The sequence below is a fragment of the Myripristis murdjan genome, chromosome 10 (genome assembly GCF_902150065.1).
Source record: "Myripristis murdjan chromosome 10, fMyrMur1.1, whole genome shotgun sequence".
Classification (NCBI taxonomy): Eukaryota; Metazoa; Chordata; class Actinopteri; order Holocentriformes; family Holocentridae; genus Myripristis; species Myripristis murdjan.
This window is the reverse complement of record NC_043989.1, coordinates 20,296,018-20,322,244: the sequence shown is the minus strand read 5'-3', so window position 1 is coordinate 20,322,244 and position 26,227 is coordinate 20,296,018. Positions and strand designations below refer to the sequence as shown.

At 45.3% G+C, this 26,227-nt stretch overlaps 1 protein-coding gene across 1 annotated transcript in view; it reads left to right on the top strand.

The window, feature by feature from the left end:
- col23a1b (collagen type XXIII alpha 1 chain b) overlaps window positions 1-26,227 on the top strand; it is a 133,312-nt gene that overhangs the window by 72,836 nt on the left and 34,249 nt on the right. Inside the window, exon 3 of the mRNA XM_030062454.1 lies at window positions 23,923-23,967. Coding sequence (XP_029918314.1) covers window positions 23,923-23,967 — 45 coding nt within the window. The remainder of the gene's footprint in view (window positions 1-23,922; window positions 23,968-26,227) is intronic.

The window sequence follows — 26,227 nt, the reverse complement described above, 5'->3', positions numbered from 1 at the left end:
TCGTTGCCTGTTTCTGTCTTGTATGTTGTTTGTGTTTGTGTGTGAGGCAGAGACAGCTGTAAAACAAAGTTTCTCTGTTAGTTAAAGTGCTCTACTACAGTTTTATGTGTGTCTCAGTGCGCCTTTACTCAACGCAACATCTGAGGAGGAAAGGGAATGGATGCAATTACAAGTGATGTCTGTATTTTAACAGTGGACATAATATACTGCACCCCACTACATCATGTTATCATTCTTAAAGTGAATGCATGTACTCCCAGATCATGATCCCTCTTTTACGCAACTTAATTTGTGGATGTTTAGACTTAGAGACAGTTGGAGAGCCTTCTTTCAAGCCGGGTTTGTTTTGCCTCATGCTTTTCTTTTCTCTGTATGTGTCTGATCAGAGCTATAGTTATATGTATCTCACGCAGAGGGGGGAAAAGAAAGGGGGAGACACACACACACACAGAGAGAGAGAGAGAGAAATGGAGATGGCTATCAAACTCAGTCCTAAGTGGAAAAAGGTGACGTTCCCTGTGACATAAACTTCTCATAATGCTGTTTTTCACTACCGTGAAAATGAAAGTCCTCACAGATGTCTGCATATGGCAAACACGCTCGTTATCAAATCAACGGCTGCCTCTGTTCTGCCCCGTGTTTATGGCAATGGTAACTTCAGAACACTATGGAGTAAAGGGAAATGAGCCTTCCTCATGGCAGTGCCTTGTGTCAGCGTCAGATGGATTACTGAACCATATATAAAACATATCACAACACACACATGGTTTGCACAGTGGCCCAATCCACAGCTCTGTGCAAACAAACATCAAAGAAATTGGAAGTGTAAACAACGTGATGCTCTTTATACACAGCAAAAGAAAAGTGCTCAGGCTTTGTTCCCGGAGCCAATCAGATTTTAGCCGATCTTATTTTCCGTCACACGCACGCCGTCATTCCTCCCTCTCCCACTGGTACAGCACAGGGCTCGCACACCACCGCGGGATTAGCATGCGTGTGAGTTGTGTGTGTCTGGACAAGTGTTTGCCGTGCGGCCTGCAAAAGTGAGATTAGCATGCATGCTTGTGGTGCATCTCTGGTCGGGCGTATGGTGTGTGGGATGTGGGTCTGTGTGATAGAGGGCATGTGGGATATGTCCGCGCCAGCGTGGCCCATGTGAAAATGTGTGCGTGTGCGCGAAAAACAGCGCGGCTCCCAGACTTGCTTCAGGTACGTTTTCTCACGTCATTGTGGTGAGTCACCAGGGCCTGGGAATGCTGGGAGCTCGTCAAAGTGAGGCTGCTGCTGCTGCAGTACAATGAGCTGAGAGCATCTGGACTCAGCAGATGAAAGAGCCAGAAAGCACGGCTGTGAGAGACGGAGCACACACCTGAGCAATCTCCTTTGTGTGTGTGAGTGTGTGGAGGGGCTAAACAGCCAGGATAAACAGCCAGTCCCAATCGCAGATCCTGCTCTGCATGGAGTTTATATCGGGCAAGAGAGCTGCACTCTGTGAAGCCAGAGAGGGCAAGAAACGCATGACAGAAATGTAGTGAATGTAATGTTTTGTAAATCTAACCTTTCATGTAAAATATTTGTTCAAAGCACTTTACAATAAGTGCTTTATATTAAGATATGACAAATTAGAACCAAAGACAGACTAAAACAAAGAAAAATGAAAACAAGTGGATGAAAAAAATGCAATGAAGTTGTTGAAAAAAAATCTATGAAGGCAAAACAAGGCAGTAAGGCCAAACGTGAGGCAACTGGGGAAACTGTTCTTAAAATTTTAATCAAGTTGTGCTTGAGGGAATCAACCATGACATTTACTGAGCAGTTCAAACCATAAAAAAACAGATATACTTGCCAGCTCAGAGAATTGAAGTTGTTTTGCAGCATCCAGAGACGTCAAACTGTAATTTCTTTTGTGATCTTGGTTATAAGCAAAAAGGCTTCAGAAATACACAGAAATGATCAAAGAGAGTAAAAATATTATCAATATGTGTGTGTTACCAAGCCGATGGGTGGTCTCAGTGATTTGTTGTGTAACATCTAAGTTGTCTGTTAATCCCTGAATTCAAAAGTCATGGAGTCAGTCTGCAAGAAACCATTAATGTGGATGCTGAAATAATCCTGTCATAGCTCAGCATAACGGACGAGACAAATTCAGAGAATTTAGGCACAAAACAAGCACTGGGTTTTAGAAAGAGGCAATAAATAACTGTAGACGACAGGATCTGTGCCACAAATTCTAAACATAAGTATCTCAAAGCTTGAGAAGCTGTTGACAGACAGTAGACTGCATTAAAAATGGATTTAGTCGATGGTGGCAAGCCCACCACCTCAGCCACTGGGTCTTGGCAAAGCTCAAGCTGTCATGTTGAGGGAGGGGGACAAAGTTCAGACAGCTGGCTTTATTCATTTGGCTCTTACCAAGTCTCAAATAAGAACATAACATTAAGGTCTTAATGGCAATTAAATCATTTAGGGAAAAAAAAGTCTTATTGGGAAAAAATATATACAATAAAAAGAAACATTTAAGGAAAGTATAGCTGGGGAGGTATATAGAACACAAAAATGTAGAACACATATTGTCATACGTCTTTGGTGTCCTGCTCACACGTCCAAGAGTCAGCTTTTCCAGATAAGGAAATGAGGAAAACTGATTTTTGGCTGATTTTTCCTGTGAACGGCCATGTAGTTCTGGCATTTTATAATGTAATTTCCAGAATTTGACTTTGGTCCTAAATTATGAAATATTTTGACATATGGGATACAGTGCCACTTATCAATTACAATAATAAAAAAAAGACAACACTACAGTTAAGTTGAGGGGGAAGTGATGTCTCTGCAGCTCATTGAAGGCATATACAATATACATATTTGCTTAACTTGTGTCAAGCGGTGTTTACTGTGCATCAGGAAGAAAGGCAGAAAATATAGACATCCTGAATGCTATAGCGAGCAGCTGGCTGCCTGTGCAGCTGTGCCGGGCGACGAGGGCTGCAAGTGCAACTGCGTGACTGCAGAGCCTGCAGAGCCGTAATCGGGGAGCCCATCAACAGGGCCAGGGGGTCAGCGCAGGAAGAAGCAGGTGTGACTGTATATGTGTTCACAGCATCGTACCCATATATAGAACAGAAGCACTGATTGAGAATCTGGAGACGCTGCACGATGAGAAAATGAGTACTATATCTGTGATCGCAATCCAAATTTTGCAATTCTTCAGGGTCAAATTTTAGAGTAAAAATTCCCGTAACACGAAATAAATGACCAGCTGACAAGTTAGCAGGCTCGATGATAAATAGAAAGACCTCCAGTGCAAAACCCAAATCATTTCCTCCTTTTCGCTCTCTAAATTTCCCAGTCCGATTTTTTTCATTGTTTAACTGCGCCAGTGACAAAGACAAATGTGGAAAATGATGGAAACCCTGCTCCGTTTTTTTTTTTTTTTTTTCCCCTCGTGACTTGCATTCCTGCTAATGTCTCTGCCCCAGTCCCTCTAAAGTCGGTCAGTCTAGTCTGATATAATGTATCCTAAACAAGCTGTGTGTGTTTCCTAACAGCTGGGCTGGTCCCGCTGAACCAAAGCACCATGGATGGCTGCTAATAACCCACCCTAATAATCCCTATGTTTCCTAATGTCTTTCTGCTTTCACTGCCATTAAATACCCATTCATTATAATGCCAACAGTGAGGGCCGTTGTGACCACGGTCCCAGAGGTGGGAGCTGGTGCTGGATGACGGCCGTTTGACTGTTTGGTGCGGTGGCTCGGCTGCATGATGCCCTTGGGTGGGGACGCTGGGCGATCACACCGGGTCCCAGAGAGGTGAAGCCTGAAACGGGGGTTCCCCTCAGCAGGGCATGTGGTTAATGAGGCCTGGGCATGCCGCTGGGAGCCCCAGACTGGAACCATAGGAAGACACACACACACGTCGGATGCCGAGCTGAAAGCAGGCCCAAACACACAAAACATGCTCACTGTGTGGAGATAATGTTCATTTGTCTTGCGCTCCAGTTCGTCCTCACAGTGGGACACAGGGAGAGCCAGCTGAGAGGGCTAAAAAAAAAAAAAAAAAAAAAAAAAAAAGTCTGTTGCACACCCACAGGGGAAAACACAGATTTGATGGTTTGCATTAAAGTCACAGTTTCTGACACTGGCACGTTGGACCGTAACAGCGGTACGGTGAAACATGCAGATGGATCCGTACGGGAAGGTGTTCTGCTCTATGGCCAACCTGATTTTACACCGTGACTGCGCCGCAACCTCAAGTGTTTCATCTCAGCTCGAGAGTTTTAAGACATGAGGCTTTGCAGTCAACGTCTCGATTACACTGCACCGACTCGAGGAGTTAATTGGACACACGGAGGAGGCTCCCCTTAGAGGACGTCTGAGTGTTCGCTGGGGACTCGGGGAACTTTACTGGAAGCCATTAAGGAAACAAGACATTTCCGACCGCAGGGAACAAGAAAAACGGCTGAAAAATGAAGAGAAGTGGAGAAAAGAAAAAATGAGACGCTTCAGGGCTCAATTGCTAAGCACACGATTGTGGTGTGTGTGTGTGTGTGTCGGTGTTGGTGTGTGTGTGTGTGTGTGCGCATGTGTGCGGCCTCATTGCCCAGTTGCATGATCAACTGCTGGTTGGCATGGTAACAGTGAGTGAGCAGGGCTTTGACTGCACTGAATCGCATCTGTTGGTGTTTTCGTGTTGTTTTACTTTGCTTTCTGTCTCTCTCTCTCTCTCTCTCTCTCCCACTCTCACTAAAAAAAAACACACATAGACACACTAACCTCCTGCTGTTAGATAATCACCTTTGCCCACTCCAGTCTCTCATCCGTATCGTCATCAATCAACTCAACTGTTTAACTTCGCCTCTCTGTTCAACTTATTTGCCCCCCGTGGCAGGCGGCACCTCAGTGAGCCTTCAAAAGGACGAAGTTTGCCTTTAGCTCGTTTTCAGGGCGCCGCAGCCGAGGAGTGAAGAGAATACACAGCCGCGGTCTTCAGAGAAAGCCGAGGGAGATTGTTTAAATATGGAACCCATAGTCTCCATGTCACTTTCAACTCAAGTCAGAGAAACTGACAAGAAACTCTTCATTATGGGTCGTGTTGTGAAATGTTATGTGCAGCGTGGGTTGTTGGGATTGTTAGCAGCGGCTCTGTTGGATGGCGATGAAATCTGCGATAGCACCTGGAAACAATCGTCTTTTCCTCCCTGGAATGTTTATGTATTGGTGAATTATTCTAAGCATGTTCCTCGTGTTTATTTCCACAACGATGGCGGAGCAGCCGTGCAGCCGATCCGCTCGCTGCAACAGAGACCAGAGGAACCGTGTGCACATGCTCATGCGTGTACGCAGCGTTCGCCATTTATTAACCGCCATCTCCTCGCTTACAGCACATTCAGTCCAACCGTATCCCTCGTTAAAGGAAAGTCAACCCACCTCCCCTCAGGCATCTCTTTTTATACGCAGAAATTCATATCCAAACACTGTTAAAAAGTCATAAAAGTTCAGGATAATATTTTGATATCTGTCATGTCATTCTGTTATATATGGGTCTGGGGAGTCAGAGGGAGAGGAAGTTGCCTTTCTTTGCGGTATCTATTCCCAGCATAACATACAAGCTCCGATTTCCCATGGGTGTGTTTGTTGTGATGTGTCGTGGCACCAACGCACACAGCCACAGTCTGGACCGGGCATGAAATGAGCTGGTGGAGTTGTTTAGTCTTGGTGGGCAGGACACAAGGAGAGGATTTTTTTGCTATCCTTTTGTATGTGTGCTTGTCTTCTCCAAGCAAACATGCAAGGGGGCTGAGACAGGCTGCGAGTTTGAAACGCGCAGGGCGGATCACCGCGATTCAGCTTTGTAATTACCAGGGGGGTTTTTTTGCCAGCCTGTGTGAAATGATTTATCCCCGGCGTGGTCAGCATCCATAGGCAAATGTTTGTACATCTTCTCTGAGCCGTCTATGCTATAAAAAGTGTACACTCAGATGTCTGCCAGCCCCATTCAGTGGATGTTCCTTGAAAAAGTGGAGTGGTGAAATATATATAGGGGTGAGGAGGGGTGTGTGTGTGTCCGAGGGTGAGGAGGGCATGTGTGTTTGAGGGGTGAGGAGGGTGTGAGGTATGGAGGGGGGTGAAAGGTGACACCCTCACAAGTGGTGTTTATGAGAGGGGAGAATACCACAGGACAACTCCTGGCTGCCTTGAATATGAGACAGAGAGAAAAGAGGTGCATGTGTGTGCGGGACAGGGGGTTGTGAGAGACAGACGGGACGCATGTGAGAGACAGACAGAGGACGTGAGAGGCGGGAGACAGACGCAGAGAAGCAGGCATGACATGACAGGGACGTGAGGACCCCTCGGAGACTGACACCACCTCTTAACCCCGAGGTCACAAAGTGAGAGAGGTGCAGAGAGACAGAATGAGAGGGAGAAATGTTAGTTATATATAGTGTGTGTGTGTGTGTGTGTGTGACACTGAAACAGAGGGATCCTGGGAGAGAAGGAGAAAATTGGCATGTTGGCAACCTGTCTGGTTAGTGCAACCAACTATAGCAACAACAAAAGCTTGTTGAAGGACAGCTTGAGTATTTTTGAAGCCAGGCTGTATTTCGGACTTCTCTGCCACAGTGTCTATCAGTAAATACAACAGTTTTGCTGATAAAGTTCGTATTGAGAAACTTACTGCTGAAAATGTCGCTCCAGTTGCTTCCCCAAAGTAACACTGAAAGACAGCCATAAATGTCCTTTACAGATTCAAAATGGTCCATCCCGCCCATTAGTCTTGCTGCTCCAGGTTGTGTCCCTTCTTCCTCTGTCTCCTTGATCTGTTTGTGTCCATTTCTTGGATTTCCAAACCACAACTACTCTGAATCATGTTGCCTAAATACTCTAAGATCAGTAAACAAAATCATCGCTGTCCTCGTTTTGTATGTACAATGTAGGTGGCCACTGTCAGCCCTTTTACCAATATAAGTAGTCACCTACAGTATAATTGCATAATATGTTATTGTGCTGTATAATGAGCTGAAGTCTGCACATTTCAAAGTTCAAAAGAAAATAGTGCCAAGTTGCTCAGTATTAATGCAAGCAGCAAAATAGATAACCATTGTAGAGAAGTCAGAAATACAACCCATCTAATACTAATAGTCTAATACTAAAATTATCCTTTAGTGTCACTTTCAAAGTTGGACTGTCTGTCTTGTACCAATTGAAAAGTGCCAAGCAGCTATGCTTGAAAACATGTGTATGGATGTGTGTGTGGGCCAAAGGTGACCTGTGTTGGAGTACAGTGACAGATATATGGGATGCACCAATCTGAAGGCTGGAGGTCACATGCTGACTTTGTTACACGCCTTCAAACACACACACAGACACACACAAACACACACACACACACAGAGAATCCTGGTTTCTGGTACACACAGGCTACCAGGCCAATAATGCCAGGTCATACGTCTTGAGGGAGGAATCTGCACAGACGCTGGCTTCAAATGTGTGTGTGTGTGTGTGTGTGTGTGTGTGTGTGTGTGTGTGTCTATAGTCAAGCCTTCCCATCTGGCCTTAGGGGTAATCTATATAAAGGCTGATTAAGATGGAGGACAGGGGAAATTGATCAGTAAAGAAACAAGGACTTCATGGGGATGAAAGAACCAAGTCAGATCATGTTGCTCTGCATCATTTATATCTATCAGGACTGGTACACGACTTAAAACAGCAAGTCATGGATGAATGGGAGGACACGAGGCAGAGAAACAAGAGAACATTTTCAGGGTCATCCCCTTGTCCCAGTCTTCCTAACTTTACCCTCCACCACCACCACCACACCCCTGTTTTGCTAGGGGCAAGCATGGAGAGAACTGGAATCCAAAGAGCTGGTTCCAGCACTGCAAAAAACTTACAAAATTGAAACACATTCTACTTAATCAATTCCCAACTTTGGCTTCTATCCTTATTCTTCCTGTTTATGTTCCGGCGTGGGTTTGAACACCTTATTTTGTCTTCAAACTTCCTTCTTCAAATAGCAAATGTCTTCACAACCGGGACTAACAAGCAAACACTGAATTTCATTAAAGCTACGGCAGAAAAACAATGATCTCTTCACAGGGGCCGAGCAATTAGCAGCAGAAGAACACAAATATTTGCTCTTACTTTTCTCCATAACAATACCCCTTAATTTCAGCATTTATGTGTGACATCATCCGAGTGAGTGAGCGTCCTAATCATTTTGTTGTGCGCGCACTGGATAAAAGCACGAACCTCTGGGCTTCTTGATAATCACGGAAACATGTTACATAAGTGTGGAAGTGCCTGACTGTAAAACTGCGGGTGTGATGAATTGGGATTGGCCATGCATGTGCAGTGCTCTTCCCATCACCTTTAGAAAGCTTGTTTCCACTTTGTGAATCAACTGAAGGAATCGTTAAGAAATTAGGGAATCAATAAGGGAAGATTGTAAAGTCACTAAAACTCTTATTAGTACCCAACCCTAGCCTCAAAAGAGTGCTTTCATTTTCTATGGAGTCATTTGGTTGTGAAATCCAAACCAGCAGGTTTGTACAGTGGTGGAAAAAAGTTTTCGGACACCCTTAAAATTTTACACAATCTCAAATATTATCATGAAATATTTGTGGAAAAATCTTTTTTGTGTTTCAAAAGGTGTGGCTGCATTAGACAGATACAAACAAATACAAATAATATTTTTTTGTTTATTGCTTACAAGAAAAACTAACAAAACTAAATTCTTGACAGGTTAATCTTTATCTTCAGGCGTGTTTCCTGCGTTAGGTTCCTTGTTTTAGCCATTTTTGTGTCTGAAGAACTTTCAAATGTGCTGGCTTTATATAGACAAGAAGCTTGGCAACAAAATTTGTGTCTTTTAATAAAAAGAATGACTTTCATCACTGCTACCAAAATGACCCAATGCTTAAAATTTCTTATGTATTTTTATGGAACCAATCAATTTTAAGTTTTTAATGGCTTTTGTAGGATTTGTTTAGTACTTTGGCTGTGACTGTACTAAAAGAGATTGCACTTGAAGACCTAAGAGTGATTCTTAATGCAATATTTCACAAATGCATGGGGTGTCTGAAAACTTTTTTCCACCACTGTACATGTACGACTGATATTTAATTATTTAATTCCAATGTTGATCAGTCCTCTAGTGCATGTCTCGCTTAAGTTTTTTTTTTCCCCTCTCCCCTTTAATGTTTTGTTTATTTCAGAGGTTTATCCTGCTTAATGGTCACCAAACATTTGTAAGCTTTTACTTCACTGTTTGTTCTTAAGCCAGGATACGGGCCAAGTCGTGACAAATGCAAAGGTTAACTGGGTGGAGGGCAAACACTATGCCTGGAAATAACTGGCAGTCAGTCATACTTTTGCCAGGTGCGCTTATAAATTCAAATGCCTGGTATTCATCGGTTGCCATAAACAGGTGCTGCAGTTTTGACCTGTTTCTCCTCTGCTTCAGCTTCTGTGACAAGCAGAACAGATAATTAGTTCCTGTCAGCTGCTCCCTGCCAAAATATAAGTCTGAACTCACCGGATCCCTTATTGCATGTTAATCTTAAGTCAACAACGTCGCCGGTAAAAACAGGCTTTTAGAATCGGATTTAACAGTTTTAGATTGATTGAGAGGAAAGCAGTGCTGCGGGAGGAGAGCAATTTCACCATATTTGGTTTTGTTTAAGGCCTTATTGCTTTAGCTACAGTCAGGTGCATGCACACAAAGCCTCCATTGTTAGAAAAACCCGGCGTAGTTAGGGTTACTGTAAACCTCCCTTTGACCGATTTATGAGGCAGCCCCCATCCCAGGAATAAAAATATGAAGCATTTTGAAAGAGCTACCACTTGGAGCTGATGGTAAAAGCTCTAAATCACTTGGAAGTGGCCGCAAATTTATTTCTTGTACTGATGTATCGTTTTACTCATAACACGAGTTATACTGGGACTCAGGCCTGCCAAGAACCTGTCTGTCGGTCAGGGGGGTGTTACGACCTCATGCGGTTTTCTCCCACTTGACCTGGCAGAGGGGCGCTGAAACCTGAAGCCGACCCTCGTTCTGGTGCGGCACCCTGGGGTGGTTCCAAACCTCCAGCAGCGTGCCAGTTCTGGGCCCGGGGTTGGGGATGGGATGGGGGCTGGGTCAGCGCCCAGTTCCTGCGTTGTCATTCAGTGAGCGGGGCAGATATGAGAGATGTTTTCCTCTCGTATTGTTTAGACGAAGCGCTGCTATCGCTGAACAGACAAATTCACATATGCGGCCAAGAGGATGCAGAGTGTGTCTCTGTCTTGTTTTGTGCTGTTGTTGGCTCACTTGTTGGCAGGCTCAGCGATGAGGGAGAGCGGGACTGTGGACCAGAGGCAGCTGATGTAGCTTTGGCAGGAGCCAGGTACAGCAGGAGAGCTGGAGGCAGGTCAGCATTCGCAAAGAGAGCAAAAGGATAAAATCCCATTACATGAGATAGGAAACACATGTAGAGGCAAATCCCGGTGACATGATTGGCCTTAGATGAGCGTGTGTTGAGTGAAATGAGCTTAATAGTTGTGCATCTCTCTGCCTCTCACTTGCTGCAGCTGCACTCCACTATCTTTCGCCCACGTGCTCCCTCTTGACCCTTACGCAAGGTCATCATGGTATGCACACAGATAGAGAGATTTGATTGGTCCATATGGAAGAATGGCACATACCTCCGTCATGTGCTCCCAGCTGTGTTTAGCTTTCATTACTACACACAGAGCCTATTGAACATATCAGCTGTGTCAGCTATCCGTCATACTCGCAGCTGTCAGACACACAAACTGATGCACTTTCACACACATACACAATTTTAAATACACTCAGGCACAAATCCACACAGTGGCGCTCACTCAGGCATGGCCATTTGGTCAGAGAAATGCAAGACCCCAGATAGGATCGTGGCTGGATCCTCGCTGAAGCCGGTGTTAAACCTTTCGGGTACATGAAAGGCTGAAACATCGACTCACAACAGGCTGAAACATCAGACTTATCCCGGCCCATCAGTGAGTGCACGTTAGACTCGACAGCTATCCCAGCCACGCTCTGACCCCTGAAACCAGAGCAGCTGATTGGACCAAATCTGGAAGCCACCAGTGGAGTAAGGTGACACATGACCTCGTCTCATAAAGTGCACCGAGGGGCGAGTCTGCACCTGCCCCAGGAATGGCTGCACTAAGGAGGCCGCCTGGAAAGCAACACACAGACACAGACACACTACACCGCTCGAGCCCTCCAACCATGTGGTGGTGAAAGGGGGCTTGGCGTTTGTTGCATCAGTAACATCACAGCATAGAGAACAAGTGACCCTGCGGTGACGGCATTATAGGCTCTAGGTGCCATAAAGCGATGTCTCCCTTACACACACCTGAACGTGTAAAGCCGCAGAGGCCTTTTAAAGAAACAGATGATAGCCCCCATATTGAAATCCCAATGGGTTTATGATAGGAGTCACAGCACTGACGTAAGTGACAGAGTAAACTCATGTCCCAACGGGTTGCGCCGGCCACTGAAATGACACGCTGTAGTTAATCTATTGAGTGTGACTCAGTGAGACTATAAGTTGCTAGACTCAATAAATACCTGGCACCTGTCTCTGAATGGAGGAAGGAGTGAGCCAAGAAAGTCACACTACAAAAAATCTCCACCTTAACAAGTCATCTAGTTTCATATTCAGTGCTAAAAATAAAAAAAAAGATGTTAATTAACTTGTTTCCAGTATTTTCTTGAAGCGTCACATATCATTTTCTTGATACTCATGGGCTGATCTGCTTTATTCTCCCTTGTTTGAATATATCTATAGTCACAGAAAAAAAAGTCCTGAAATAAACGAAACAGAATTGGAGACAAGTAAAATTGTCTCACCCCTCGGGCAGAAGGGATGAGATAAGAAAACAAGATTTTACAGCTGAATATGAGACTTTTGATAGGAGGGAGATGTTTTTGTGGTGCATGCATCCCAGATGTTCATTTCCATTGTGGCAGCCTAACAATTCGTCTGAGTCATCAAACACTTACATGTATATAAGCTTTCCACTGTCTATAGCTATAGATTACTGACTTTATATTGTAGAGGTTCTGATATCATGACGAAAAACAAAATACATCCAACATAACCATGGCCCAAAAAAATCAAGGTCTGAACTGAGGGGGGTGATTAACTGAATGCACAAACCCAACACTGTTCTTTTCTGACTATAGTCTTGAGTGAAGCTTTTATTTATTTTGTTTACTTGGGTAATTTATGTAAAGTTAATCTATTGTCAAATAACTTTTTTGTGTTTTTCCCATTCTAAACCCTCCCTCATCAAAAAAAGAAAAAAAAAAAAAGAAATAAAGGTATGAACTAAACTGTGGCTCAGAAATCAAGGTCTGAACCAAACCGTGGAATCATTACACTCCTACTTTACATGAATAATTTATTCATTGTGTTGCTTTTTTTTGCTAAGATCTAAAAAACTAAATAAAATGAAGTACCTCATAATGTATAATACCATGACGCCAAGCCTGTCTCTCTCTACTGGGCAGCTGTGCAGATGCATCATAAAACCTGGTGGTATAATTTTTACCGTCAGCAGACAGACAGACAGACAAAGGGAGACAGAGATAGATTAATGCACTAGCAGTTGGTTCCTTACTGGGAATGGGCAGGTGGGAGGAAGGGAGTTTAGGTGCAGAAGTTCAAGGTTTATTGTGGCGGTACTGTAGAATATGAGCGTGCATGGGTACAACGCTTACCCCTCACCCCACAATGATACTGAGGTGTTAATGTATGTGCCAACATCTGAGAGCTCCTCGTGCATGTGCACGTTTTTCCTGCGTGTGCACATGAAGCCCTGGAGTGCAAAGTATTTATCCACCCTTGTTTCTATTGTTCTGTTATGAGCTGTGAATTGATTTTTGCTGCACCGTTGGCCATAATTTCACAGTAGCCACAGTGTTTTCTTGCCAGGTTGTCCCTCAGTCAGTTCAGTGCCACATCCTATATTTCAGTCATCAAGCAATGATTTACTGTTTGCTCCAAAACCACCATTATGTCTGCCCAATCTGGCCCCTAGTCAAGAATCGGGCTGCTGCTTGCTCTCTTCCACCGACCCTGCTGCACATACCCAGTCACATCTGTCAGTGATGACTGGCCGGGGAGGGAAGGGATTCCACATTAACGCTGATTCTTAGCCATTAATTCTCGATCCAAATGTATCAGATGGCATTATAATCATGAGGATTCTCTGCTTAAGCCAGAATGGGTTGGCAGAGCAGTGTGCAATGAATTGGGGTGTAATTACTACCAGACCAATACTATTGAGTGCTGGCGCATGGTGGATGGATCAGGCCAGGTATGTCAGGGCTGCTAGGACTGAAATCTGTAAGGCAGGGAGTTAAGTTAGAGAGGGGATGGGTAATTCATAAAGGAACATTTCACATAAAATATCTAATATAAAAAATGTCCTTCTTGCGCCACGTGCAGCCTATCCAGATACTTTCTGTGCAATTTCACAATGTTTCCAGTCTGCTGCAATATCCCGTCTCCTTTACCAAAATAAATATATCTTTCCAAAAACAGTCAAGAAACGATCAATTTATGAGTAACTATTTACTGCCAAAGGACACCGGCAAATTGTATCAATGTGCCCTCAACGAGTGCGAATTAGAGGCAGTGTCCCCTTGGACGACTTGTCATGCAGTCACCAGCCAAAAAAGAAATGTTGTGCCCACTGAAACACCAATAAAATAGGCGGCTAGAGACAGACAGAAACTGGAGGAGAGTGCAAAGTTGTGAATGGCGTGTTAGTAACATGTCTATATGCGTACGGGAGGTACACATTTGACTACGCTTGTCTGCCTACTTACCCATATATTTTGTGCGCACGTGCCGATGTAGTCGACCATAATACGTGTAATGCCATTTCAAACGGTATACATGCCTGCAGAGGTCCACTGTGGGCAGTAACTCACTCTGTCTGTCCATCATTACAATCCCTAACTTGCCCTCTTCTCCTCTGTTATGTAGCAACCAATAGGCTTCAGCATGTCAGTTTAGTGTGTTTTACAGGCCCACTTCGCCTGCCTCACGCCAAGTCACGACTGTGTAATCAGCCTCGGGACCACCTGCACCCTGTTGCCCATTACCCACAAACCTTTGAGTGTGTGGCCGGCTGTTTTGAATTTGCATGGCCTCACCTTGGCTTCCTGAGAGGCTGTAAATTAGCCCGTCTGATCTGTTTCAGGTATGCGAGGACAAGAGAGCGGAGCCAGAGGAAGAAGCTATAGCTTAAAAGTAAAGGCTAAGGGGCAGTATGGTCCGGACATCTGTGAGGAAAGAGCAAAGAGAAAGAAAAAGAGCCTGGGATAATGGCGGAGGCTGGAATTAGATTTCAACTGCCAGAAACTGCAGAGGAGAGCGGGACTGGAATTTGGTTGGAGAGAGCGCCATGTGAAAGGTCGAGGATGGAATTCTTTCCAGAAAAACTGTCAGGGGTTTGGGACGATGGCGAGGCTGAGGGAAGGCTGCCTTTTGAACACTCACACCATGTTTCCTCATCCATGTCCCACACACTGCCCCACACGTTGTCTTGTGTTACAGCCACACACATAAACACACATAACGCGCACGCAGAGGAACACACTGCAGTTCTCCCCCTCCTCCATTTTACTTTAGAGTCATGGTGATTAGTGCACTTTTTCCCTTTATTCCTTTACACTTTGAGCCCCACCTCCGCCATGCCCGCCCCTCCGGTTTTGCTCTAACATGTTCCAGAACAGGGAACTGGAACCACATTTTATGAATGAATAAAGGATCCAGAGATAAAAGAGCGTTTTATCCTGTTAGAGACCACCATTTGACATAGACTGGCAGTGGACGAAAACGACACTTCAAAATATCCTTGTCAAATTACCACTGCACGCATTGATGCTGTCGACATTTGCCAAGTTAGAGAGTCTATTGCTGTTATTTTTAGTATCGACTTTAAAAACTGTATCCAAACGCCCTGAAAAGAAACGTATAGTATTTTGGCACTTTGGTAATCCAAGAGGCTGGCTTAGGCTGGCCGCGCCCTGCTTAGGGCCACGCTCTTTTTTGGTGACCTATGTATTTTCTTACTCTCCTGTACATGTGTGCCAGTATTAACCCTCATGTTTATGCTCCTGAAAACTGGATTTCACACCTCCAGACTTCCTGGAAGTCCCAGCAGCACTGGTGGCCCCAATCTGATCTGATCAGCAAACACAGCCCCCATTCTCACCTCGTCACCGCACCTAGCTGTTGTCCTCTGCCTCTGGTTCAACTCCATTTATTCGTCATGGGTCTCAGTGCCTCCCATATATGTGGGTGGCGATTGGTTGCAGGAGGTTTGGCAATACCCAGGGCTAACCCGCCAAATCTCACACGCTCATCTCCCCCAAATTCCTTCTGTGAGGGCAACTTGAAAAACATACAGCTATTTCTGTTTCCGTGTTGAAGCAGAAGGCACGGTTGCAACAACATGTGTGTGCATTAAGAGGTGTGGTGATTGCTCATTCGCGTGCGAGGGTGTTTGTGTGTCTATAAAGTCTCTTGAGTGCCCGAATTCCACAGTCTGTGGTTACAGTCCCTGCTTCTCTCTTTCTCTGTTTCCTCTGTCCGTATCAGCGCCTGACGAGTGGAAGTGCCACCCAGGAGGCCTGCCTGAATGGTGCAGAAATCCAAGCCTCTCCCATAAACACCAACATGACCAGCATCAACAAACACACCTCTGAGTGTGTTTGTGTGTGTGATTCACTGGTAGCCGAGCGGTGTATGTTTATCTGGGGTCAGCCCATTTAAAACGTCGTCACGCGAGGGCCCCCTTTTAAACAGAGCACCAAACACAATTCAGACAAGTGCACACAGACTCAAATGACATGCTGTTGTTACACGTTTGCTCTCTTGAGCACAGAGCAAACTCCAAACACAGGTACACGCCTAAACTGTCGGCACACACTATCAGCCTCTCGGCCTTATTTTGAGCATGTGAATCCAGATGGCGGCTCCTGCGTTTGTGGCTGGAAGTCTTTGTCTTTTTGATGTTGAAGTCCAGTTTGTTGTGATCCGCTCTCATTTGCTGTGCTTCCGTGGTGCCGGTTCTGTTTTGCAAGTGCGCTCTCATTGTTTTGACTGTGTCTGTCTCCATGTGTGGGGCGGGCCCGTCTCTGCCTTCACCTCTCATTAGCTGTGACACACGCTGACTACCCAGGCAGCCTTTCACCACGGCCCTCCGCCACTCAACACAAACCACCTGCATGACATCGCAACAATGGGCTTGATGCAAAACTCCTGGGTCTCCTCCTTTCACCCCACCCAGTCGCTGACAAACACGCAATCTAAAGGCATAGGGAACATTTTTCCTGCGGCTTACACAAAGTTTTGTCACACGAAAAAGCACAAATCAGCTTTCTAAAGATCGCTGCAGCCCAAATAAACAAAAAGCTTTTTTTAAGGATGCTCATTAGGGCAAAATGAATAATGCAACAGACTTAAATGCGTAAGAGCATGTATGCATTCGTAGCCACACACACATGTTTATAGCAGTGTCACTCAGCCTTGTTAGAGCGTGTCTAGAAAACCCTCTGTTTTGAGCACACTCGCATGGGTGTGAAATAGCCACCCGTTCTCACACACAGATACACAAATACTCTCCCACAGGGCCTCTCACACACACATCCTCTTAATCAGTCCTGAGAAATCCGCTCTCCGGTCACGCACCACTTGATACTGAAAGTGAAACAGGAAGATAAACTTGGTAGGGAGCTGTTTTTGGCCTCTGATTTCCCGATCACAGATGACCTCTGCTTGAATGTCTGGATGTACGTTACTATATGTCATCCTTCTCCTGACATAGTGCAACAACAGAGTTAGAGAGCAGTCTACAAAAACACAGTGAGCCGCAACAATGCATCAGTAAAACACATCATCAGAGGATATGCATGAAGGATTTTTAGGACATTTGATGTGTAAAAGGACCTGCTGCTATCAGTAATATTTTGCACATTCAGGGTCGAATTCACCAAAGGATTGCGCAGCTTTTGTGGCCACTAAACCTAAATAAATAAAACTAAAAGAAATCGTTTAATTCAAACTGTGCTGCCAAAGACATAGCATCATGGTACCTCTGTTATTTGCACATGTTTAATTTAAGTAATTTCCATACATGTGGTGCAAATGTGGCCCCTTTCTATGCAAATGAGCCTCATCGCAAAAACAGCACAGTTCTCCAAGACTCATAGCCACATGCACTCAGAAAGAAATGATTAGTGTTTGCAGAAAGTTCACAGTTTTTGAAGCACATGTATAAGAGGTGTCACGCCCAGACTTCCCAGTGATGAGTGTCATGGTGCTCGAGAGTGGATATTTCAATGGAGAATATCACCTTTTGATTTAACTGAGGCCGAAAATATTTGCAGATACAGATTATCAGGACAATCCACACTGTACTTGATAACACCAAGGAGCCTCCCATCCAAAGATGCCATGCAACCCCTGATGCTGTCCTGCCCACTGTGTTCTTAGCACAAAGGCGACATTAATACTTTGCCACATGGATAATTGCAAATGCATGCAAATGTTATGGCCGTGTTTGCGTGGTAATATCATTACTGCAATATGTTTTGTGAATCAGATGTTGAGGCGGTGCAGATAACGTTCGCAAGTGATGCGCAACTCAGTAGCACTGCTGTGGGTTTACGACACTATGGGATAACAGATAAGTGAACGACTTGCATACATGCAGGTCTTTGAGAAATCTGCACAGAAAACAGAAAAAAATTTGATGGGATGAAGATCGATTATGCTCAAGTCTGATGCCGCTCATCGAATCATGCCCTCTGTTCCAAGAATGGATGTGAACTACGATTGAACCACGACTGAGCGACTGCTGACCCGGGAGAGACACAGGGCAGCTGGAGAATGAATCACCATCGTGTGAATCACATCCTTTCTCTCTCCCTCTCTCTCTCTCCCCTGCTCTCAGTCACTGTTTACACACACGGCACATGTCCTCCATCGAGAAGGAGAAAAAGTTGAAGAAATTGGGGGAAACGATGAGAAACCAACAGATGATGAGGGAGGAGTGGTGTTTTCTCAGATGAGGAGGCTTAACAGCTGTCTCCGTCTGTGCTCAGAGCAGCAGAGCCAAAAGAGGGGGATGCTCACAGACGCTCACCACAGAGGACACAGAATCCACAGGTGTGTCTCATTTGCAAGGAAGCTTCATAGTCCGGTAGCATTTTCAGGAAACATGCCTGCTTAGGACTATCTCATCACAGTGCAAAACATGGGACACACCGTGAGTTTCCTCTCTTTTGCTGCATACAGTATCTATCCCATGATGCCACATTGCGAGCCGAAGACCTTCGTTTTACCGCAGTGTAACTTGCTTATTCTTAGACTTGGTCATTCTGAACAAAGAGTGTGTTTTTGTAAGTCTTCACTCCAAACGTTGGGTTCTCTTGTTCAGCTTTTCTGTACCTGTGATAACATTGTTTGCTCCCCAAATGAAGTTTGTATATTACACAAATATCCAGAATTTGTTTTATGGTGTCATGCAGCCGCAAGTCCTGCCATTTCAGCTCCAGATTGCAACATCCTGGCAGATCCGAAGGCCGTCGGACTCTGGAATTTTTGCAATGCCATTCTCAAATGGGGAATATTAGTGCAAGAAGAGGTGCGGAGGAAGCCACACTGCCTCCAGCTAGCGTAGAAGCGAAAAATTGACCCTCACGACTTGTGCCTTCCTCCCCAGACCCCACCTTTCTCTTCCTCTCCAAGTTAAATTAAATTTTCCCCTGTTGCGGGAGAAGGGGGGGGATATGCGGGGGTGGGAGGGATAGATGGATAGATTGACATGAGTCCTGCGGTCGTGCATACGGAGTATCACATTCTGCTCTTTTCATTTGGCTCTTTATTGCTCCCAGTTGTTGGGTTAAACAAAGTGGGGCTCCTTCAGTCCAGTGCTTTGTTCCCTGGAAGCACTTTGTTTGTGAGAAATGTCACAGTAGCTAAATCAAGACGAGGCATTGCTATGAGAAACAGACTGAGGATGGGAGAGGGTGTGTGTGTGTATGCATGTGTGTGTGTGTGTGTGTGTGTGTGTGTGTGTTGTTCCAGAACCAACAGTAGTGTAGATACAGGGAGCAGATTGGTAACACTCACTGGACCATTGCTGCTCTCTGAATGTCTTGAGAGAAATAAAGACAAAGAAAGAGGGAGAGCTTGTGTTTCTCTGGCCATTAACTGGCGCACACATACACACACACACACACACACACACACACACACACACACACACACACACACACACACACACACACAACCAGTGAAAGCGCTGATGGAGAAATTGTTTCCAACCTCACTCAGGCCTATAGCTCTTGTCAGCGAAGTACTTGAGCACGCCAAAGTATGCATTTGAGTTTTCATTCAAAGTTGTGCATGTGTTTTTGTGTGTGTGTGTGTCTGTGTGTGTGTGTGTGTGTGTGTGTGAGAACATGGAACTGTGATGTTTTGTAGCGCAGGCTTTTCTATAATCATTGCCTTTACCGTTCCCTATGAAGACTAATGGAGGATGTTGAATCTGGGCTGGGATCCATGTGTTTGCTACTTTCAGTCCCAGGTCTCTGACATTCTCACACACACACACACACACACACACACACACACACACACACACACAGTCCTAGGGGATGGCCTACTAGCTGGCTCCCAGTCAAATCCTGGATCACATGCTTTACAGCTCCACATAGGGAGGAACGGTTGACTTGAGATACAGCGCCTCAGGCGACATGTATGCACGGCCATCCATAGCCGTCTAAGTTCAGCTGCAGTTCGTTGAATGTTTTTGTGTGTGTGTGTGTGTGTGTGTGCGCGCGTAGATTTCATTGAAAGATCTGCAGTGCCACTGCAATGTGAGATGTGAGTACGTTGTTCCCTTCCATGGTTGCATGACCTTTGTGGAGGTCCATCTTTCTTTCTTTTGAGGCATTTCAGCACCCACAGCGGCGAAGGTCTCTCTCACAGAAAACAACCTCCTCACTCCTTTGTCTTTTCACCACTTGTCCTCCTGTCTCAGCACCATCCTCCATTATTTTTCCCCTCTTTCCCAGCCTTCTTTTTCCGGTCTTCGATCTTTCCAGTGCTGCAGAAATTTGCCGATCAGCCATGTATTTGCAGGTTTGTTTTGTGTTTGCGTGGTGAAATGCCCCTGTACACTCTTCAGATATTGATGCAGAAAAAGCAGAAAGGAAGGGAGGGAGGTCACATTATGATACACCTTATTATAGCTTGTACTCGCTGTGTTGGTACACACATACCACCTTTCGCTCACTTAAAACATGATCCCCCCCTCCCCCCGTCTCTCTCTGACTTACACACTGTTTCTGTCTTGGTGTGCTCATGTGGCATTTTCTGACACGGGTATGTCAGTGTCACAGGAAGTCAGCCCTGAAACCTGACCTTTCCGTGGTATATGTGTGTGTATGTTTACATGCGTGTGTTTGCCTGTGTCTGGTCTGGGAAGGCACTTGTTGCTATGTTTGTTTTCACACACAGATATGTGTTCGGCGCTCTCTCCTGGAAGAGGAACCTGAGCTATACTGCCACACTCCCGTGTACACACAGACACACACACACACACACACACACACCCTAACCCTCTGCTCTCTAGCGCTGCTGTTTTTCCCATTAATTCCCCCAGTCAATCGGGCCCTACATCAGCCTGTCATCGCCCAGCTCCGTTCACCCTAAACTCTGCCGCTGAGGACCAATCACACACCCCTGTTTCGGTTACTGTGAAGCCCCGTTCTTCCAGCCTTGGCAAACAACCTGCCGGCGTGCTGATGGGTCCTTTTATGTCTCAAATAAAGGTAGAGCAGGCAGGGCCCCTGGTGACCCACATCCCATAATGCATATCCCTGTTAGAGGAGACGCTGTAGAAATGTCCACATAATGCAGTGTAGAGGGTTTTTTTTTTTTTTTTTTTTTTTTTTTTTAAAGTGAGCAATAATGCACAAAGAGGTGCTGATATGGAGAATTAATAGACCTTTTTTTCATATATGCCACTTTGAGATGAATAGCAGGATAAACACAGGTCTTACTGATGGTCTAATAGAGCCAGGATAAGTAAGTTCTGCTTACGGAGCAGAACTTTAATTAGGCTAACAGTAACACATGTGTTTACCCTGCTATTTCCTGTCTAAGTGACTACCATGAAAAAGGTGGCCATGCTTATGGCCCACCTTTTGTCTCTTGATAGCAATTTATAAAATTACAGGGCGAGACGCGCTGAAAATAAAAATTTCCGCCCTTGCTATTTTTGTGCACTAGGAGCTTCATGGCATGGGTTTCCATGGCCGAGCAGCCGTGTGCTAGCCTTACATCACCAAGCACAACGCCAAGTGTCGGATGGAGCGATGTAAAGCACACCGCCACTCTTGAGCAATGGAGCGACGAATCGTACTTCTCTATCTGGCGGTCTGATAGACGAGTCTGGGTTTGGTGAATGCCAGGAGAATGTTCCCTGTCTGACTGCATTGTGCCGACTGTAAAGTTTGGTGGAGGAGGGATAATGCTATAGGCTTGTTTTTATGGGGTTGGCCTCAGCCCTGACCCCAACCCCATCCAACACCTTTGGGAACTAGAACAGAGATTGCGAGCTAGGCTCTCTTGTCCACCATCAGTGTCTGACCTCACAAATGCTCTTCTGGATGAACGGGCAAAAATTCCCACAGACACACTCCAAAATCTTGTAGAAAGCCTTCCCAGAAGAGTGGAAGCTGTTATAGCTGCAAAGGGGGACCAACTCCATATTAATGCCTATGGATTTAGAATGGGATGTCATAAAAGCTCCTGTAGGTGTAATGAGGAGGTGGCCCAATACTTTTGTCCATATAATGTATGTATGTACACCAGTGATCTTTACTGGAAAATAATCACATTTGTTCAGCAGCAATCAGGATTTTACGAGCAGTAGCATTAGTAGTAGGTTTACATAACACTGTCGTGGTTAGCTACAACAAGTTCCATATGAGCCGACGGTGTGAGTGAGCATTGATATAGAACGATGGATTAAAGTGTCAATAGGGACTATGTTTTAAGTGATTTTTTAAAACTTTTTAGTTTTGAGGTGTCCTGCCAACATAATAAGAATTTTCCGTACCTTTGTTACATTAACAAAAAACACTTCATTCTCACAGTACACATTCAGTAAATAATATCTGAAATGGTATTTGAAAATGATGCACGAAAAAAAGACTTTGAGGGACTAAGGGGTTCTGGGAGCACAGGACCCTGGAACACAGATATGCTCCTGTATGAAGGATTAGGACAATCTTCATTTTTCAAGCAGGAACTCCCCCAAGACCCTTGGTTTTACTTCCCTTGTCATTTTTCAGCCTTGACTTTTCACTCCCAGTTAACATGTCATTCTGTGTCCCTCCCATTTTGTTCCCACTGTCTTCCCCCCTCATCCTGCCACTCCCTTACATACATTCCTCTTCCCCACTCAAGCTTCTCCTCCCCATCTCCTCCCCCCTGCCCTAGAGATGTTCCCAGGTCTGGAGCACCAAAGCTTCAGCTCCACACTGCTGTCTACAGCTGTGGAGGCTGGAGCTGGGGAAGTGGAACCCATTAGGGAATATGCAGACTGTTAATATAACTGCTGGAGGTGCTGTGTCTATTTGGTGGAATCAGCTGCATGTATGGCTGTGTCTGGAATTGGAAAGCATGTGGATGTGTGATGATTGAATGATTTCAGTTTGAGTTTCGCTATACTTTCACTGCAAAGTCGTTACTAACTAGGTGCTGCCACACAGAGGAGGGAAGAAAGTAGGAAAGTAGGAAAGGTAGACATGAGCAAGACGTGGAGGAGCATGACTGAAGTCTCTTTGAAAAGGCTGGCAGAGTCAGGAAGTGATTAGGCTGCTACAATAACTCCAATAATGACGATAGGGAAAACATGTCTGCAGCCACAACCGGTTAGCATCAGGACCGCTACCCGGTATGGTTCCTATTTCACTACAAGGCCAGGAGAGAGTGAAGGGGCATGGGCACAGGAAAAGAGGAAGAAAGGAGGTGAACTTATAGCGAGAGAAGGGTTTGAGGGCATCGGAAAGCAAGTTGAATGGTGAGCAAGCAAGTGGAAGATCAAGCAGGCGCAGGAGAACAGGATCATACTGACCGCAGCTTGCATGTATTACCAGTTATATAACAATGTAAAACAAGCAAAAAACCCCACTAAATTGTGGAGGGGATGCTGACGCAAATCAGTGGCAGTGTATTAGTGATTCATTGTCCTGTAGCAGCGTGAGATCTGTTAATCTTGATCGACCCCCATCTGGCCGCATCATCCCCTGGATCCTCCACACAGCCCTCCTTGATGTTTTCATGACTGTACCAGACCCTTTCCATCAACAGCAGAAATCTTTCACCGTGACAGTGGAGGTGCCAGCTGCATCAACCCCTGCAAGGTCAGGGGAAGGTGGCTGGATCTTGGCCAGGCACTGAGGAGGACCTGAACTCCTGCCTAACAAGTGATGGGAGAATGACAGCAATTAGTCGTAAAACACGCCTGAAGTTTCGATTTGTTGAGCTCGGGTGGGGATTATACCGTACATTCGTTTACGAGTGTCGCGGGGTCTTTGTTGTCATTTTGTAATACTTTCTCTGCTGTCTGAATATGCGCTCGCTCACCACACCTGTTGATAGCCAGATGGTCTTTACAGCATGTTGCTCGTCGAGCAGTGTGACTGGACATCTGGAGAAACACACACTCTATTATGCCAACTCACACACACTCAATGCCAGCCGACACAGTACCGCCAGCAGACTTGGGGAAGCAGCGATTGATGCACGGTTGCACTTGGCGGTTTTAATAAGTTAAATGTTCTGTGCGTGTGTTTTCACAGGACCTCCAGGAAAACGTGGAAGGATGGGAAGAAGAGGGGATCCTGGTAAGTGATGACCACAGCATGCTTTATTTGTTTGTGTTGTAATTCCTTCTCTTCCTCTTTTCCTTTAAGACCAAGGCCTCACTCCTCTCCCTCCCTCCCTCTCTCTCTCTCTCTCTTCCTCTCTCTTGCTTGCTCCCGCACCCTCAATCTCCTCTTCCTTTTCTGGGTGACAGGATGAGGTGGAGGGCTAGTAGAGTCAGTGAACCTTGATTCAGGCGTGCAGATGATGGGCTGCAGTAGGCCCTTCTCCTTGTCTCTCCCTATTTGCGCAGACGTAGCACTAACCTTGGCCATGTGGTTGCACTAACTTTGCCCATATGTCAGCCGCTCTCGCTGAGCGGTAGCAGCTGCAGTAATATAGGGCTAATGAGATTCTCCCTTGCCAACATAACTGCCCGCCGTTATTGTGTTGCTTTTTCTTTCCATCCAGACCACAAAACACTCATTGGGAACCAAAACAGAGCTCAGAGTTGCCGGGAATTGTTAACCTTTGCTCGACATAGTTACGGCTGTAATGCACAAAAAGGTTAGCCCAAGACTCCTTATGACTCGGCTTATGTTCTAGTAGTTTGACTCATTTTCTTTTTTACTGTTTTTTTATTAGGTGGCGAATCTATTGTGTTGTCTTGCGACAATATTCGAAGATTTATTAAAGACTGTGGTTGTCCTGCAGGATATGCGTAAGAGGGAAAATCTGTGTTCCAGTTGTGATTCACCATTGAGGAGGTCCAGGATATGAGGGCTCTGCGTCTCAAGATGTTGACTAAGTGAAAGATCACCGGTTACGTTTACAAGAAACGGAGGAACTAACTGTGATACAGGCACACCTAGATCCCCAAACATTACAACAGGGTGGCTTGATATATTCTCAGCTCCTAAAGCAGAGGGATATCTTCAAAGTGTTTCAAGTAAACTCTGAATTTTTAAAATGATTTTAATGTTAGAACTTGAGGAACATGGCCGTTTATAGAAACTCTTTTACTCTTGGGTTTATGAAACCCTTTCAAACCCTGCTGGATGGAATCAAACATGCATCGCTGTCAAGTTAAAACAAGCTCTGTTTTTCTTAGTTCCTGAAACACTAACCTTTTGGATACAATGATGCAACGTTTTTGCCAGACAGCAGTGATATTAGAAAATGATACAAGATATGTAGTGTTATATACCTTAGTGTTATCCCAATGTTCCTCTATTTTTGATTTTCATGACTACGTGCACTATGCACTGTCCTGTTCCTTCATTTTTCTCCTCATCTTCTCTTATCCCTGCTGTCCAACCAGTTGATCAAAATAGACTGGACTTGAAACCCCGCTGAGCTCTCTATTCCCATCAGGCAGTCATTAGGATGGCTAAATGACAATGTTTTGCATCAGGGCCCTAAGTCTTTCCAGCCGCCTGGTGTTTGCAGGAGGACTAGGATCAAAAGAGGGCCCGCCGTTTGGGTTTGTGCCGAGATGGGATGATCCTTGGCTGCTTGCTGTTGTTGTCCCAGGCTCCACGTCTGGCAGGGTGGTGTGGTTCTGTTTAGGTTGTCCTTCTCGTGTTGTTTAGCTTCACGTCCTAACGATGCGGGCTGGCTTATAGTGCGGGGGTGGCACAGAGCGCCTGTTGCGCCATGCTCTGTTTGGCTGATTTCTCCGGGACAACTTGTAACTGCACCGGAGGAGGATTCCCAGTTGTCCTAGAAGAAAAATAACAGATGAGAATCGAGAGCAGGAACCAAAATGCAGACCTCAGTAATAGGAAACAGGACAGAGCGGATGGTTTAGCGTCAGTCAGAGCTCTTACTGTCACCTTCTCCCTTGCTTGGGCTCTTGTCTTTATCTCCACATACACACACACACACACACACACACACACCACCTGTCTCAAGTGCAGTACTTGCGTCTGGTCTTCCTGCATGTCTCCCTGACCACTGTGTTTGTTTACCTAACTGTCTGGGCAGGGGGTCCTTGTCCGGGCGTCTAGACACCGCTAAACTTGATTGACTTGCTTTTCATGCCTCATAAACCCCAACACTTCTCTCTTCATCTTCTCACACCTTTTTCCGCTTTTTGCACTGTTGTTTCACAGCTGCCTCGCTCCCCCATGCAAACTACAAAGCCCATATAGATTCTGGTCACATCAACTGGGCTTTGCTTTGTTTTAAATAGTAACAATATGCTGCAAATGTCCCACCATTTCCAGAGTGGAACCTGCTTCCAATCATGCAGAGTCATGTACGTGTAATATAGCATCTGCACTGATGAGCTCCGCTGTG